Source organism: Pollicipes pollicipes, unplaced genomic scaffold, assembly GCF_011947565.3.
Source record: "Pollicipes pollicipes isolate AB1234 unplaced genomic scaffold, Ppol_2.1 Scaffold_7231;HRSCAF=8579_pilon_pilon_pilon, whole genome shotgun sequence".
Taxonomy (NCBI): domain Eukaryota; kingdom Metazoa; phylum Arthropoda; class Thecostraca; order Pollicipedomorpha; family Pollicipedidae; genus Pollicipes; species Pollicipes pollicipes.
The window spans coordinates 44699776-44716064 of NW_023597034.1; the positions used below are offsets into that span (position 1 = coordinate 44699776).

General features: G+C 51.8%; 1 protein-coding gene across 1 annotated transcript in view; it reads left to right on the top strand.

The window, feature by feature from the left end:
- LOC119110203 (calcitonin gene-related peptide type 1 receptor) overlaps positions 1-15318 on the top strand; it is a 102760-nt gene extending 87442 nt beyond the window's left edge. Inside the window, exon 9 of the mRNA XM_037233938.1 lies at positions 13383-15318. Within this exon, the coding sequence (XP_037089833.1) occupies positions 13383-13613 (231 nt within the window). The 3' untranslated portion in view covers positions 13614-15318. The remainder of the gene's footprint in view (positions 1-13382) is intronic.
- The last annotated feature ends 971 nt before the right edge of the window (positions 15319-16289 follow it).

Sequence of the window (16289 nt, forward strand, 5' to 3'; positions counted from 1 at the left end):
AAATGAAGAGCGCGGGAATTCGCTGGCTGGAATGTACACGGTTCAAATTAAATATGACACTCCGCAATATTTACTACAACATTGCGCAAAAACGGCTGGGAAGCTGCTTTCCGCCGGCGGCCCTGCACCGGCGTGGGTGAAATGGTCAGCGATTTCACGCTAGCGTTGCCGCATATCTCAGCTATCCTAGCGCATGGGCTCAACTGCCACCACACATATTTTACACGTGCGGCTCGGTTTCCGAAACGACCGCTCAGACAACGCGAACGCTATGCTGAAGACCAAAAGGCGACAGTTATCGAGAATGTTCTGCTGCAGAAAAGTCGGCCGAATGTTAAGACGCTGCGAAGCGGTACGGACAGCTGAGATCGCTGCCAGGCCGCCCTGTCTTCCCGTCTGCTGAACGCTTGGCAGCGATGCAGCGGCGCCCGTCTGGAGCCACCCTTGTGGGGCGGCGCACAAAAGGCCCAGCCGGTATTTCCCGGGCGGAGCGGGAGCGGGAGGTGACCCAGACGACCCGTGGCATCCCTGTCGGCGTTGGCCAGAACTGAGCGGGCAGGGGTGATACTGACGCAAGGAACCAGGGGGACATCAACGTCTTCGTCGCCAGCACTATGAACTAGTTCTTTCCGGATCTCCGAATAGACGAGTGCGACATCGACCGAGCACATGGACTCCATGGCCGAACAACTGGGCAATTGTCGGGTTTGGGCGTTTAGGGGCCAGGGAATCTTGGTAATCTAAACGGCTTGGAGATGTGGGCTGTGGAGGAACAGCCTGGTCGTCAATTGTTAGCCTTGCGCGGGGACATGCGTCTGAGGCGATTCGAACCCACCCACCACGGGTGGGCGAATCTGCGGATGGGTGGAAATGCATTCCGTTCAAAATGTGTCACTTGCTTTTTTGAAATATCCGAAAGCGCGTACCTGGCAGCTGATCTGTCAGCAGCAGGGCAGCGCTATTATCGGGTGGTCTTTTCACATCCGGCTCGCGTGCCCGCATCAGAACGGGTCCCTCTTAATCAAGTAAGCAGAAGAAGTCGAGACGTGCTAGTTTTAGGTCTGAGTTTCTAGCTCTCGACCCGTATCTTCGAATCTTTTAGTTCATCATTATCATCATGAGATGATGATACTTCAAAGTTCGAGGTGATCCTGTTCAGTGTCTGCCGGCTGGAAAAGATGCATCCAACTCAAATATTTTCGTCAAGTGTCGATGTTTCCATGAGCGTAATCTGACGTCTCGTTGCTTTGCGGAAGTGCCGAGTTATAGTTTTACCTTACCATGATTTAAATGCTATCTGCGCTCCAAAATTGCGCCATTTCATGCTGAAGCTCTGACGAAATAAGTTATGTCCCGAAATAGGTAAACAAATTTTCTAACAGCCAATCGCAGTCGTTTTTGTTGCCTCATAAATGGTTATTTGTGTATTTACTGCGTCAGTGAAACACTACACATTTTTGTAGGTTGGAAAGGTATTTTTACGCAGGCTTTCGATCCTACTGACAATAACCGCGTGGTGGTTTCGTGCTCGTAAATTATGTTATCAGTCGATAGCACTAATAATAACAATTCTTGCACGATTAGCATCATCTTAAGAAAGGTTCGTTCATTGTTTAGCCTTTAAATCTCGCGGTGCAGTCGTTCAACGCGCCGTTCAAAGGCACATACAAAATATGCAACTAAGTTGACCAAAATGCATGACTTTGCCATTGGATCAGGGGTGTCACTTTCTGAAGCTATTGGAGGCTAAACCGATGATGGCACATGCAAAATATGCAAAAATATGCCAAGAAGGCACATGCAAAATATACAATTGAGCTTACCAAAACACATGACTTTGCCATTAGGTCAGGGGCGTCACTTTCTGAAATCAAGGGGGGGGGGGTGGGGTAAACCGGTGATGCTGATCCGACCAACCCACAAATCTCATTTCTCCCCGGACTTCGACCACTTTACCCTACACCTCTGATGTTAAGCGAAACAAAAAAAGAAGAAATATTTATTTGGTTTCAAAATGCGGCTCATGACTGTGGACATCGGACGGATGTTAAACTGAGCTTCCCGCAGCAGGCGCACAGCTGCTACTCATCCTTAACTACCAAGGAGTCATCTGGGACACCTTTTGTTGTCACGATTTGACGGATGTGAAACCACTGGTGGCTATCACCGTCGCTGATCGTGTTTTCTCATTTATCTACAATCGAACGCCACCTCTTTCATGATCGTACAAGTACACTTGCCACTCTTTGGGAAAACATGGGTTAACTTTGGCTGGTTTTATTCTGTACTTTTAAAAACTGTAACATGTCGTTGTCAGCTGTTCTTCATCCCAATGCAGGTGTTACCCTGTCCAAAACAGGTCAAGCATTTGCAGACTAGCCGACCACATCAATGATTTGGCATGAGAAAAACGAAAGATAGCTACAGGAAGCACTTTGGTGCAAAATTGACATTAGACTAACAATGATATGCCTAGGTACTCATTGTAGTAATAGTTACGAGAACTCCCCTGTATTTCTTTGGCCAAGGGTTTTCTTTTTGTTTGTATGCATTGAGGGGACTCAGGGGGTTATTGGGGTAGGGGGCTAGCGGGGGGTGGGGACTTCAGCCAACATTGCAGGAGCTCAGGCTCCCCTGTCTATGGAAAGTATATAGGGTGACATCCCTGGATTAGAGGTACCCTCAGCGACATATATAGGGAAGCTGTAGCTCAGACACACGAAGGCAGATTATACGTCACAAATATGGGCTGGTGTATGCTGCTCAGACCAAACCCCTCGCTAGACCAGGGACAAGTAAGCTTCAACATGTTCTACGAAATCACAAAGCGTCTTCAAACATGTCACTAATCGATTAATCGAACACTTTGCTTACCCTTATTGTGTGTTTTGCATGCGTGTTTAAACGGTGCTTGACTTGTCTGAGCTCGATGATAGCCTATGATAACTGAACTATAGCAGTTCGATGGCAATGCATCGAACGGGCGCCTTTTTAGATGGTGTGTTCATTGTGCAAACGTTTTAGCTGTCTTGAATGGTATCGATCGGTGACGCAATTCATGAATGTGAACCTAACAAAAATCCATTGTCGGGAAGACTGAAGTCGTGTGCAAAAGGAACTTTCAAATGCAGAATAAGCTGCGCTCTTCATTTAAAAGTGTGATATAAATACGCACGCACGCACGCACACACCTACACACACATGCATGCATGTTCTCTCTCTCTCTCTCTCTCTCTCTCTCTCTCTCTCTCTCTCTCTCTCTCTCTCTCTCTCTCTCTCTCTCTCTCTCTCTCTCTCTCTCTCTCTCTCTCTCTCTCTCTCTCTCTCTCTCTCTCTCTCTCTCTCTCTCTCTCTCTCTCTCTCTCTCTCTCTCTCTCTCTCTCTCTCTCTCTTCTCTCTCTCTCTCTCTCTCTCTTCTCTCTCTCTCTCTCTCTCTCTCTCTCTCTCTCTCTCTCTCTCTCTCTCTCTCTCTCTCTCTCTCTCTCTCTCTCTCTCTCTCTCTCTCTCTCTCTCCTCTCTCTCTCTCTCTCTCTCTCTCTCTCTCTCTCTCTCTCTCTCTCTCTCTCTCTCTCTCTCTCTCTCTCTCTCTCTCTCTCTCTCTCTCTCTCTCTCTCTCTCTCTCTCTCTCTCTCTCTCTCTCTCTCTCTCTCTCTCTCTCTCTCTCTCTCTCTCTCTCTCTCTCTCTCTCTCTCTCTCTCTCTCTCTCTCTCTCTCTCTCTCTCTCTCTCTCTCTCGAAATTCTTTTAGGGTGCAGGTCGCTAAAAATCGGTGGCATATTCGACCGCGATGCGCACAGTATCTCAGCGCTGCTTATGCTCTTAACGTGTGTAGTATATTTAGACGTTTTAGGGAAAGTTGGTAAAATGTTTTGGATGATTTTTTTATTGGATCTGTGCCAGGTCATGAAAGCCGAATGTCTTTTTTGCAACTAATGCTTTCTCGGAATAATAGAACAGATAGCCTACATGTAACGATCGGTGAAAATTTGGTATTGAAGGCATGGGGTTCACATCAAGAGAGTTCGGGGGCGGGAGCCTAATAAAGGGTTGTGAGGTGGAAGACATCTCAATCGTTATGGCAGGGACAGGGTACATGTTTAAAGAGAAATGGCGAAATGTTCAGGCGCCAAATACGCGAGATGCATGGTAAGTGGTATTGGTGGTTATTGCGTGGAGGTTATGCCTTAATGTGTTCATGAGCGTGGCTTGTGATGAGCGTATGTGTGCGTTTTTATGCATTTTCGGCCGGCAGTCTCGGGCCGCACCGGCATCGCTCCTCGATACCAGCCGCGAGGCGCGGGGTTGGCTCCGTTGGCAGGGGTCGATGATTGAAATGTGCTGTAGAATGGCGTTTCTTTTTGCCTTTTTTGAACATTTGTTGGAAATGATGCAACTGGAAAGTACAAATAGAAAGGTGCGATTGGAGATAAGTTTTCGGCGCGATAAAATGGCAAGCACAAAACTAATGCTTGCACTGTGATAGTTTTTTTTAGGAGCACTTTTAATTGAGTAGATTTGATGACTTGACACGTGAAGGCGTGTGCATCAAAAGAGGTGTCACCAAGAATACAATTCGTAGCTGGTCGTATGTATTAATGCTACCCTTGCTTCTTTTTCAACCTCCAATGTCTGCAGTCGGCAATTATTGGTCCAATATGTTTTAATGCTGGTTCTCATATGGGAAGCTGGAATTCGGACCGATCGACCAAGCCAGGTAAAATGTCGATTTCCGGGATTCTTCTGATCAATTTGGGCAGGGAAACATTCACCCGACCTTCAAACCTTGGTTAAATCAGGAGCGAATTTTGAAACCATTTTAGTCTGTTTGAATCATTTCTTTTTAGAATTTGGATTTTGTTTTCTGAATGCCGCAATTTTCGACGTTTGTAACTAAACCATGCTCACCGGTGGTTGGAATTTATTTAAAGAACTTCGCTCATGTTCTGTCGCTATAACTGTTAAACTCGCACTGGCCACAGTTGAACACAGTAGTTTGCACAAGTGCACTGCGTTATCACATATCAGTGTAGATAATGCATGAGGCACTAACAGCTGCATGTCTATAGCGGCCAGACAGAGGATCCTCACGTGGGATTTGCCCGTTTCTAACCCGCGATTGACTGAGCTGGGCCGGCGGAGGTGGCGAAAGTCGCTGGCCCTTAACGTAGCCGTCTGGGCTGGCAGATTGCCGCCCTGCTGGGTCGCACGGTCCGCACGTGCCGACTGAAGCACCACCTGGGGCGGAGGCGGGACGACACCAGCTTCTTGCAAGTGCGCTTTGAGCCCCACCCGCCGACCCGGCTTGAAGTGGTGTCCCTAGACGCGCTGCGTGTCACACAATCTAACAGCGCCGCCGTCCCTCGGTACGCAGGTTTGTTGGGCCGCCGCGTGGCCCTCGCGCCGCTTGTGCCCGTCAGAGCTGCCTGCCTGTCGCCGCCGCCACCGCCGCGCAGTGGGGCGGGGATCGCGACGGCAGTGTACGGGGCTCGTGTGTCGCATGCCACACGCTTGCAGAGACGCGCTACAGTAGGCTTTGTTGTCCCGACCGGCACGCGTCGCTTGGCGTCGTCGCAGTGAGTGTGCGTTACGTCAGAACACGCTGCTGCGACTCGCTCTGGGCTGGCAGTAGGCCAGACTACGCCTGGGCGGCTATCTGTGGGCTCCGAGCGTCCGAGACCACGCCTAGGCGGTTGATATGGGCTTGAAGCGCCTCGGACTACGCTTACGCGTCTAGCTTTGGGCTTGCTAAGACCACGCCTGAACGGTTGGCTGATGCATCGAAGCGCCTCAGACCACGCTCAGGCGGCTGACTGCGGGCTCGTAGTAGGTCACTGCAGGCCCAGGCGGCCGGCTGTGGGCTGGCATCAGGTTAAGCAATGCCAAGGCGGCTGGATGCGGGCCGGCAGTGCGTTAAACCACGCGTCGGCGGCTGCTCTGACCGCCGCGCCGTCAGGAGGCCAGCTAGCGGGACACCGAGAGGTCAGTCATTGGACTGATCTCCTCGCTCTGACCCTCGCGTGCGACCCCATGTAAATTAATGCTTTATGACGTGCAATAAACTGCCCCTATTTTGCTGTCTCATCGACCAAACGCTGACGGTCAGCGTGCGTCCGGCTGGTCGGCTGAATACCACGCGCTCGTATGGTTGGGTGGGTGGAGGTGGGGGTCAATTTAACCGCCTGAGGTTTCAAAATCTAATGTAGCTAGAGACATCAAATTTGCAGGGTGCATGGCCTGGATGTGAGCTCATTTGTGAGAAAATGTGAGGTTCCTAGATCATGACCTTATCGTAAAGTACGGTCAAACAAGGTCAAACTCCAGATTGGTGTCCAAAGTTCCCCCCAGATGTCATGCAACCGCCTGGAATATAAATGCCTCTTGCAAGCAAAAGGTCCCTAGTGCATACCTTATGTACGTGACCTTGTTTGACCTTAAGAGGTCACGGTGACCAAAAACCTAGGAGATTGTTTGGATTTTATCTAAATTTGAGGGTCAAGGACCACGCTCGGCGGCATGTTCCTAAATTCAGATTATGAACAAGGATGATCTTGGTCATTTTAGATTGGTGACCTACCCTGACCTTAAGCCCATACTATATATCTGTTTTGGTCCCCGTTATTTAGAAGTATGCATTGAGCATCAGAAACTACCCGTGACAAACTCTCCAGTAAAAATGCAGGTAGGTTTTATCTCGACCTGACTTGACTTTACACCTGGCCCAGGGCTAATGGAAACTATCGTAATCCTAGAAGCATTTCACCCATTGTTCAAAAAGTTATCTCAGGGATGTGTGGCCTGGTCTAATGCACTGTTATCTCATCAGAATGAACGATTCACTAGAAATGGTTTTTGCTGGCAGTGACGGCCTGCCTTCGAACCGTCACAGGTCAGCGACCGTACAGGATGCATATAATTTGTATAACAAAATACTTCCCTTAAATCACCTGCAGTTTTGCAAAATATGACACGATTTCGCGGTGACTTCCGGAAGTTATTCTGGGAAAGCCTTTCGGAGGGTCAAAGTGAACCCTTCTCACCCGACCGTGTCTTAAAGCTACCTCAATCACCCCAAAATTTCCAGCAAGCAACCCTATAAAGTCGCCGGTTGGTAGAGTCCAACGATTCCTCGTCCCAGGACGCGCCGACTGAGCAAGAGCCGAGCAGTGACGTCGCGCCGTGGCTGGGCTGGCGCTGGAACCTGCCAGACAACCTGTAGTTAGTGGCTAGTGCGCATGCCTTTTGTTGTGGTTTTGTATGAGCTTCGGTGTGGTTTCATAAGGCTTTTGTGGGTGGTTATTGTGGTGGGTGCGTGCACAGGCGCGGCCGCCCGGCTGGCGCTAGCGCTTGGCGTCGCCGGCCGCCGCTCTCACGCTCCTCACAAGAACATATTTAAAATGAGGAGTGCATTGTTAAGCATACGAGCCAGATGGCGTTAGCGCACGACTCGGCACGTCATGACTCCGGTACACCGGACATCAACCCACACATGTGAGCCACATAGCTAGGATGAAGCGGGTGACCGGAGCAGGGCAATAGGTCCGGTCAGACACCATGAACGGCTGTCTCCCCGTAAATGAGTGTGCGCCTTTAATAACGGTGTTCCAATCTCACCGTTTAGCTGCTGATAAAATTTCCATGCGCGAAACACGGAGCCAGACGCACTGAAAAACAGCCGTCTTGGGTCCAAGGTACGCCCAAATTGGCAGGGATCGCATGAAACCGGTGTATTTCGTTGGCAAGGGCCCGCTGGATAACAACCCTGGGAGCCCTCCTCGTCCTTACCAATCTACGCGGACTTGACGCATTTGACGCCCCCCCCCCCCCCCCCCACATTCACGCCAAGCATACACATCTGCTGGCGACCACGTCACCCCACTCATTCTCTCTTCGCACACGGGAGGTCCCCGTCGCTTTGTCTCCCTCCCCCCTTCCAGTGCCTTGGCAATATGATTAACGCGTCTGCGCGAGTTCTTGTTGAGCTAAAAAGCTGTTATGCCTTTAATCATGAAATAAAGTCACGTTCATGCCCAATTTAAAACATATCGGGCCAATTTGTTATCAGCCTGGCAACGACGCGGCTGCTGGGCAGGCCTGTGGTGTACCGAAGCTGGACCATAACTCGTTCCCTCGCCTCACCTCCAGGGTGACGGCCCCGTATTGGACAACGCTCCCTCGCGTCTCGTCCACGATGGGGCGGCCCACAGGTTCTTCAGCCGGGCCAACCGCTCGCAACTTTCCACTGCTGCGTATCCACGTTCTAGGGTGTCTCCGCCCAGTACGGAGACTTGGCCTCCGGCGCTTCTGCGTCCTTGCCTCCCGCCTGCCAGAGTGAGCTTTGCAAGACCCCTAGCCGCGTCTCTCAGAGGCCTGGAGGTGGGCAGCGTGCCTGATGGGACGGTGGAGCTCATTGGCGGGCAGCGAGCGCCCGGCATGACCTGTGTGTAGGCTTTCAGTCTCTATAGCCATCGTACCCTGGAGACTTGCCCGGCCAAACCTGTCCACAGACCTAGGCGCTAGTCGCCCTTCCTTTAAGCGTTGATAACAATATATCTGTCCTTACCGAATATCCTGCCACCAAGGGTTTATAAGACCGGGCGTGCTCCACGGCTGAAGAGAACGCGCTGTGTTCTGATTATCCCTGAGGTGTTGAACGTCAACGGATAGATCCAGCAGCCGTCGTACATTATCGGGCGGTGCTGTGTCCCGGGCGGTCCAAACTGGTTCATGACCATGTATCACATGGTCTATGCCTCTTCATGCCGTCACGCCTGAGGTCAAGTGAGGGACAAACGGAACGAGTCGGCCGTCTGCTAGCCCAAAATGTGCGAAACTGTGCCTTCGAGTCGCGTCGCCATCGAACGTACATATACGTAATATACGTATATGTACGTACACATACGTACAAATAGCGCCATATACGTAAGAGCAGGACTGTGTTCGTCGGGCTCCTCCTGACTCGCGCTCGGTCGGGTCCCGCGCGCAACCTCCTTCTTGGCCATTACGATCCCGATGCGATTCGGTCTTGGGGAAAGGACGGCATGCTGCGTATTGAGGGAAAGCCTGGAATTCTGGTGGCAGTTGCCCTGCCCATTCCAAAGCAAATACTCCGCATAGCCACCCTTTCTGAGCGCCACTGACGGCGGCTGGGGCCACGCCACGCGCGTACGGTGGCACTACGCACCTTAGGGTACGGCTTGCGAACAAATATCAGCGCTCGTCCCTCGTCATCATAACGCCTGGGAAGCAGCAAGTTGACCGTAGTTTGTGGTCATTAGGAGGTTTCGGCTCCGTCCTGGATTCAAACGCCACGTGCGTCGCGCTACCAGCGCGCCAGCAGTAATCGTTCACCAGCTGCGCCTCGTAAACGGCGTGGATTACGCCGCGGACACGCCCAGATCCGCAGGGGGGGGGGGGGGGGGGGGAAGGGCTAGACGTAAGGGGGGCCGCTGTACAGGCATTCACAATGTAGCCGGTATTCGTTCGGACTTAACGAAGAACAAACGGGGCGACAGAGCAGTGGCATCGCGATAACTGGGCTCGTCTCACGTCCCCACGTACGCGCGACGCCTCGCGTGCTCACACAGTGAGTTCCGACTCCTATATGTTCGGCGTGCCTCACGACCCCGCAACTTGACGGCGGGCCACAAGCGCTCGACTCCCCTGTCCGCCCACATCGTACAGTGCTGCCCTCTGCTGGCGGGGGCAAAAATTTCTACCGACAGAGGTTTCTGCGACATTACTACTGATGCAAAAACTTAAACCGATTTTGCTTGTTCTGTAATTATACACATGTGTGCTGCGCGGCCAATTATAGACTTAAAAATTTGTTTTTATCATTGCATCTACTGCAAAAATTTATGCAGCCTTTACTCAGACGCAACATTACTCCTACAGCACAAACTCGTGCACGACAGGAGTGCTGCACGACAAAACCTATGCTGAAAAAAGAATGCTGCAAAAACTTATAGTCATCGCTACCCATACAGCAGAGAGTTATACATCCCTCACATATACACGATAGTACTTCTACCGCAAAAATTAATACATGGCAAGAGTGCAGAACGGCAAAACTTATACTGCAAAAACATGTACCAGCCTTTGCTTTTACAGCAAAGGCTTCATCACGAGTCTTTGCTGAAGCAGATATGCGGCTAAAACTCTTTGCAGTAAAAGTAATGCTGTGTGTGAGCATTGACCCTAGAAGTTTTTACGTTGGTGATGACGGTATATTTTTTGCAATAGAATTAATAAGAAATGTAAATTTTGAAGCATACTATTTGTCTTGTTGCACTAGCGTCGCCTGTGCGTGTATTTGTAATAGAAGTAATGTTGTGTATAAGTAATGACTATAGAAGCATTTGCATTGGAAGCAATGGCATTTAGACCACGTTGGACCACACTCGAAATTTAGACCACCAGTTAGGCTGTTGCCCAGCCCTGGTTCCATGCGTCGAGCGAGTAGTTGGCAGCCTCCACCACTGGCGACTCCATGGCTCGCCCTGCCCGGAAACCGTGATTATGATTATAGAGGATGTGTGTTACCTGCGTGATCATCATCACAGAGTGTATGCGCTGCCTGCGTGATCATCATGACAGAGGATGTGCGTTGCCTGCGTGATCATCCTCACAGAGTAACCTGCGTGATCATCATCGCAGGGGATGTGTGCTGCCTGCGTGACTTCACAGAGGATGTGTGTTACCTACGTGATCATCACCACAGAGGATTGTGTTGCCTACGTGATCATGATCACAGAGGATGTGTATTACCTGCGTGATCATCACCACAGAGGATGTGGGCTGCCTGTGTGACATCACAGATGATGTGTGTTACCTACGTGATCATCACTATAGAGGATGTGTGTTGCCTACGTGATCATGATCACAGAGGATGTGTATGTTTCCTGCGTGCTCATCATCACAAAGTATGTGTGTTACCGGAGTGATTGTCATCACAGAGGATGTGTGTTGCCTGCGTGATAATCATCGCAGAGGATGTGTGCTGCCTGCGTCACCGGTGACACGCGAGCGATGGAAACTGCAACGGCCGAGGATGGCCCGGGGGTTTTCTCCTTCAGTGCAAATTTGCATGCTCAAGACTTTTTCAGATGATTCACACCAAGCGATACAGAAGGAGGAATGAACACCCCAGTCGAATATGGGTGTGACACATAAACAAATTCTAGGCGCCGTTTCCATATTCAGTGGTGTTTCATCCACGGTGCCTCTAATAAGTTATGACCAACCGCGAAAATAGGGAAAACTCTGCTTGTGTTTGCTTAAAAAAGGCCAAACTACCATTGCAAAATGAGTAAAATTAGCGACTTATGTGATGCTCTCATTTGATGCTTGCTGCTTTGACTTCTAAACACAACCAGAATGTTATCTTCTGTTGCCCCTCTGGCTGCTGTTTCAATTCAATACGGTGAAAAATATAATGAACAAAGTCGTCCTCTTGAAATAAAACGGGCCCAACCTGGTGGACGTTTTCTTGGAGTGAGGTCTTCTCACGATCATGGGCCTTCATCAACTATGGTGTCCCCTTATCAACATTTTGTCGGCTCAATAGCATTTAGATGCCCTTCAATGCCAGTCAGTTTGTGCTATTTAAGATTTTTCCAAACAAATCCCAATCCGTGTCGTTCGCTTGGAGTGTTTTGATCGAATCCAGTAAAATTAATACATTGAGCCCGACTCATCCGTTTTCTGAAATGTCATGAACTGTAATACTCTTACTCGATTTATTTTCTTAAAGAACTTCCGTTCGTCGTGTGCTGTTGCCCGTCACTGTTGGACACGCATGCTTGGTCGTATATACAGCGGTGGATCAGTGGGGTACGGATCGCTTCTGGACGGATCGGTCAACAGTTTGTTTTTTAATCATACGAAGTGGCCCTATAATGCAAACTGATCGCAGTAACATGTGGCGCGTGGTTACGTACATCGATCCTTACGCTTACCGGCACAAAAAGATGGTTTTAGCGGACGTGACGTGACGTGACGTGACGTGACGGAAGGGTGGGTGGGGGAGTGACTTGATCACGCCGTGAAGCGCGCCGCCCTTAATCATAGCCCGCGCCTCGAGCTAGTTTTCTGCGCAGCTCAACTCGGCGGAACATTGCCGAGACCGAGCGGAGTGTACAATCACGCACAATTACGCGCACGCTTGACATATATCTCAAGTGAGCCGCGACCAGTCCTGACCAGTTGAGGGCAGGTGGCGTCACCTTTCACGGGGATCTGTGACTGGGGGCGCCATCCTTCCAGCGTTGTTTGTAAAGCCGTGATAAGATGACATCGGCGTGGTTCGAGATCGGAAAGCGAGGGGTGGCAGGCTGGCTGCGCCGGAGGCAGACGCAGATGCGGACATGCTGAAGAGCCCGCGGTACACGCAGCGGTCAGCAGAGCGGTGTTCGGCACCGTCTGGGGCACTGCCAGGCGCTGACGACCACACACACAGTCTCAGTCTTTCGAACGGACACATGTGGCGCTGGCGGACGTGAGAAAGCGCAAACACGGCGAAGGGAAAGCGGTAATGACTAGATGGGTTAGAGGATAACACTGGCTGAGCCCCTGGTGTTGTGCGAGGAATGCTTATGTTATTTGTATGTTTTTATAGATCTAGTTGAGAAGGTACTGAGTTGTTCCTCGCTGTTCTTGTTCCATCTGCTGGATCAAATCATCAATTTCTATCCCTTTTTATACGTATGCAAATGTCCCTTTGCACTGCGACACCTTTACAACTAATTGGCTCGTAGCACGTTTCTCTAACAACTAAGATAGCTGTTGTGCATAACCAAGCCCACACAGTGAAGTAATGCGAAGCATTATCTGCTGGTCTGACATTCAATGTGCGAAAAAAGCGTTCTGTCTTTCTGAAGATAATCTGTGTTGCTGAAGCAAAGCATTGAACACTTTTCTCTTTTTCGGCATTTGTCCGGCCCGACCTGATTATTTATTCAGGATGCCATATCATGTTCTTACAGTTTACAACCGTGGCATTCAATGTCTTGAAAAAGTCTGAAGGTTTTCAATTGCGGAAACAGAACCAGATTCCATGGTGCAATTTTAGTGTTTTATGACTGGGAGCAGCTACGCATGTTTCAGCGGCAAACCCATCCATGCCATAAGCTTTAGGTGGTCTGGCTTTGAATGGAGAACCCTGCTTTTTAAGCATCGCATTTTTCTCTCAAGTCCGTTACATAGCTTCGGCCCGCGACTCGCTAAAAGTGATCTCGTCTGATGACAGCTTGAAATCGCACGTGCTTGACCGTGCTGAGCACTGTCGGACGCCGCAGCGGTCCGTGGCCGGCGGCTGGTGCTGCGCTGTGTGCACGCTCCCACGACTGTACAGTCTCTAACACGGCGTACGCTCCCGACTGGCAGGTGCAGAACCTGCTGCGCAACACGTACGGTCGCTACGTGAACCTGCACGCGCCGGTGTTCCGGAGCGGCCACCGGAGCTCGTCGCTCTCGTGCCGCTCGCAGCACACCATGCACACCATGGTCGGCATAGAGAGCACGAGCATGAGCGCCGCGGTCGCCGAGTCGGGCCCGTCCGGCGCCGCGCCGCTGCTGCCACCCAACGGCGCCGACGAGAGGGAGTGCCGCCTGTAGGCGGACGCGGCGATCACAGCGCCCCTAATGCTCGCCTAGTGTCGGAGTTGGCGTCATCTGTGGGCGGGGACCTGGCTCGGTGAGAGCAGCACCGTGTTGAAGTGGTGCAGGCGTTGTCATGCATCGATGACTGGGAATATGAACGGATACTGCGTACGGTGAAGACAGGAGTGGGCGGCGTAAAAAAGCGTCACAGACGTGGCGCATTGGAGTCATCGTCATGTTGTCGTGCAATGTAATGGTCACGGTGTTCCCTCAGTTGCTCTTTTGTGTCACAAAGTTTAAGATGTGTTGATGTTGTCGCTGTCTCTCCAATGGAAAGGGGCATATTCGTTCAAAGGTCGAGGTCATGCGGCTGTTTCGCCGGCAAATGTCAACAAAGCGCATCCACGCTTCCGGCTCGACTTTTGTAAGGTCGCTTGATGTGCTGCACTGTTCGGAACGCCGCGACCCAGCACCAGGCTGTGATGTCCCTCCCCGCTCCCTCCGGTTCAGCACGTCAGTTCATCTCCGACGCTGTAATGCTGCAAAATGGTGCCCGTGGCTCATAAATGCCATTAACACGCGAGCGATGCGGCCAGAGTTGTTTTTAGCTTTAAAGATGGGGCGTGCCACATATTGGCCCAGTGATTTTTGCCTCCCCCTCCCCTCGCAACCCGGAAGGCCGTGCGGTCAGCTAGCCCGGTCGCGCAGGTGCCAGCAGGTCACAGCGCGACCCTGCCCCAGTATGCTGCGCACCGGCGCAGGGTAACGCGTGACAGGAGCTACTCGCCCTCCCCGATCGTCAGCCCGCAATGCCAAGTCGTTCGCTGTCCATGAGGAGTGAACACCGGTCCTGTAGCTGGCCCTGTTCTATCCATGGACAGGAAATTTGTCCGTGGGGAGTGAACGCCAGTCCTGTACCTGGCCCTGTCCTGCCCATGTACAGGGGCACCAGTCCTGTACCTGGCCCTGTCCTGCCCATGTACAGGGACACCAGTCCTGTACCTGGCCCTGTCCTGCCCATGTACAGGGACACCAGTCCTGTATCCGGCCCTGTCCTGCCCATGTACAGGGACACCAGTCCTGTATCCGGCCCTGTCCTGCCCATGTACAGGGACACCAGTCCTGTATCCGGCCCTGTCCTGCCCATGTACAGGGACACCAGTCCTGTATCCGGCCCTGTCCTGCCCATGTACAGGGACACCAGTCCTGTACCTGGCCCTGTCCTGCCCATGTACAGGGACACCAGTCCTGTATCCGGCCCTGTCCTGCCCATGTACAGGGACACCAGTCCTGTATCCGGCCCTGTCCTGCCCATGTACAGGGACACCAGTCCTGTATCCGGCCCTGTCCTACTCATCGACAGGACATCTGTCCATGAGGAGCAAACACCAGTCGTGTGGTCATGTAGCCGGCACCGTCTCGTGGTGTTTTGTCCGTGGAAGTGAACACCAGGACCGTAGTCGGCGTTGTTCCGCCGTGTCCCCACCAGCAATGTGCTGCCGTCGACTACCGCTGGTCGGCGGCCGCAGCTACCGTCGGCTCTGTGTTCGCGGGTAGCAGCTCGTCGTGGGGGGAGGGGGGCTGTGTGCTGTGACTCCGTGATGCAGTGCGTCAGGCATTCAAGCCTTGGTTGGAACACAGCTTGACGTGCGGCCCTCGGTGCGGTGCGTGGGCTCGCCTGTTCTACCGAAGGAGAGACGACGGTGCGTAATGTCCGGCAGTCGCGGTCCGGGGGTGGGTGGGTTGGTGGCGACGACGAGGCGGGGGGAGGGGGAGGGGGTGCACGGCGGCACTCCGCCCGTCGCGGCGTAGCCGGCGCCTACCTACTCGTGTGACGTCGTTGTTATTCGACAAGGCGCGTGGGCCGGTGACGCACGACACAGCGGTGGATGTGACAACACTGAGCAACGCAGTAGCGGAAGTGCCGGTATTGCGTGGCACAGCCCTCCCCCTCCCCGCGCCACGTAACAGTACGTTGTCGTCTGCCTCAACGCTCCACATGGCCGTCTTTTGGCTAGATCCTGAGTATGGCAACGCTCTATGGACACACATGGGACATTGCGTTATCTCTAAGCATTGGATGTAGGTGGGCCGTGCATTGTCAGTGTATTCATCAACACTGTACAGCGGGAGTGTGTCAGCGGTACATGTGGCATTACTGCACAACAACAGTGGATACGGCTGTGCTGTGTGGCACAAGAGTGAACGTAGCAGTGTGGCTTGGCTTGGTGGTGGATGTGACTGCATTTTTCGCACGCATCACTTTTCGCATGGTAGTGGGGACGCATCATAATGCACTGACGCCGGGGTAATGTTACCCCTGTGGTATCCCAACAAGACGTGGCGTGGATGTGCCATACCACATGTAGTCACTGAATGTGCGTGGTGGACTGAGTAACCTTGCCCTTCTAGGGAAGATGGCGTTGGGCGTGGGGTCCATAATATGCGTCCCCGTGTTTTAAGATGGAGGATTCGAACAAAGACAATGTAAATGTGCATCAATCGTTCTTTTGTGAACTCTGCTGCCGAAAATTGCATTGATGGGATGGTTTCTATGATTACACGTACGGGTACAATGATAATAGCAGCGAAGATGTTGCATTGAAATAAATTTTGCGTATTTTCGGTGTCCAAAAATTAGTGCCTATTGCGAATTATTTGCAAAACGTTAGTTTGACGACGATCGTAAAT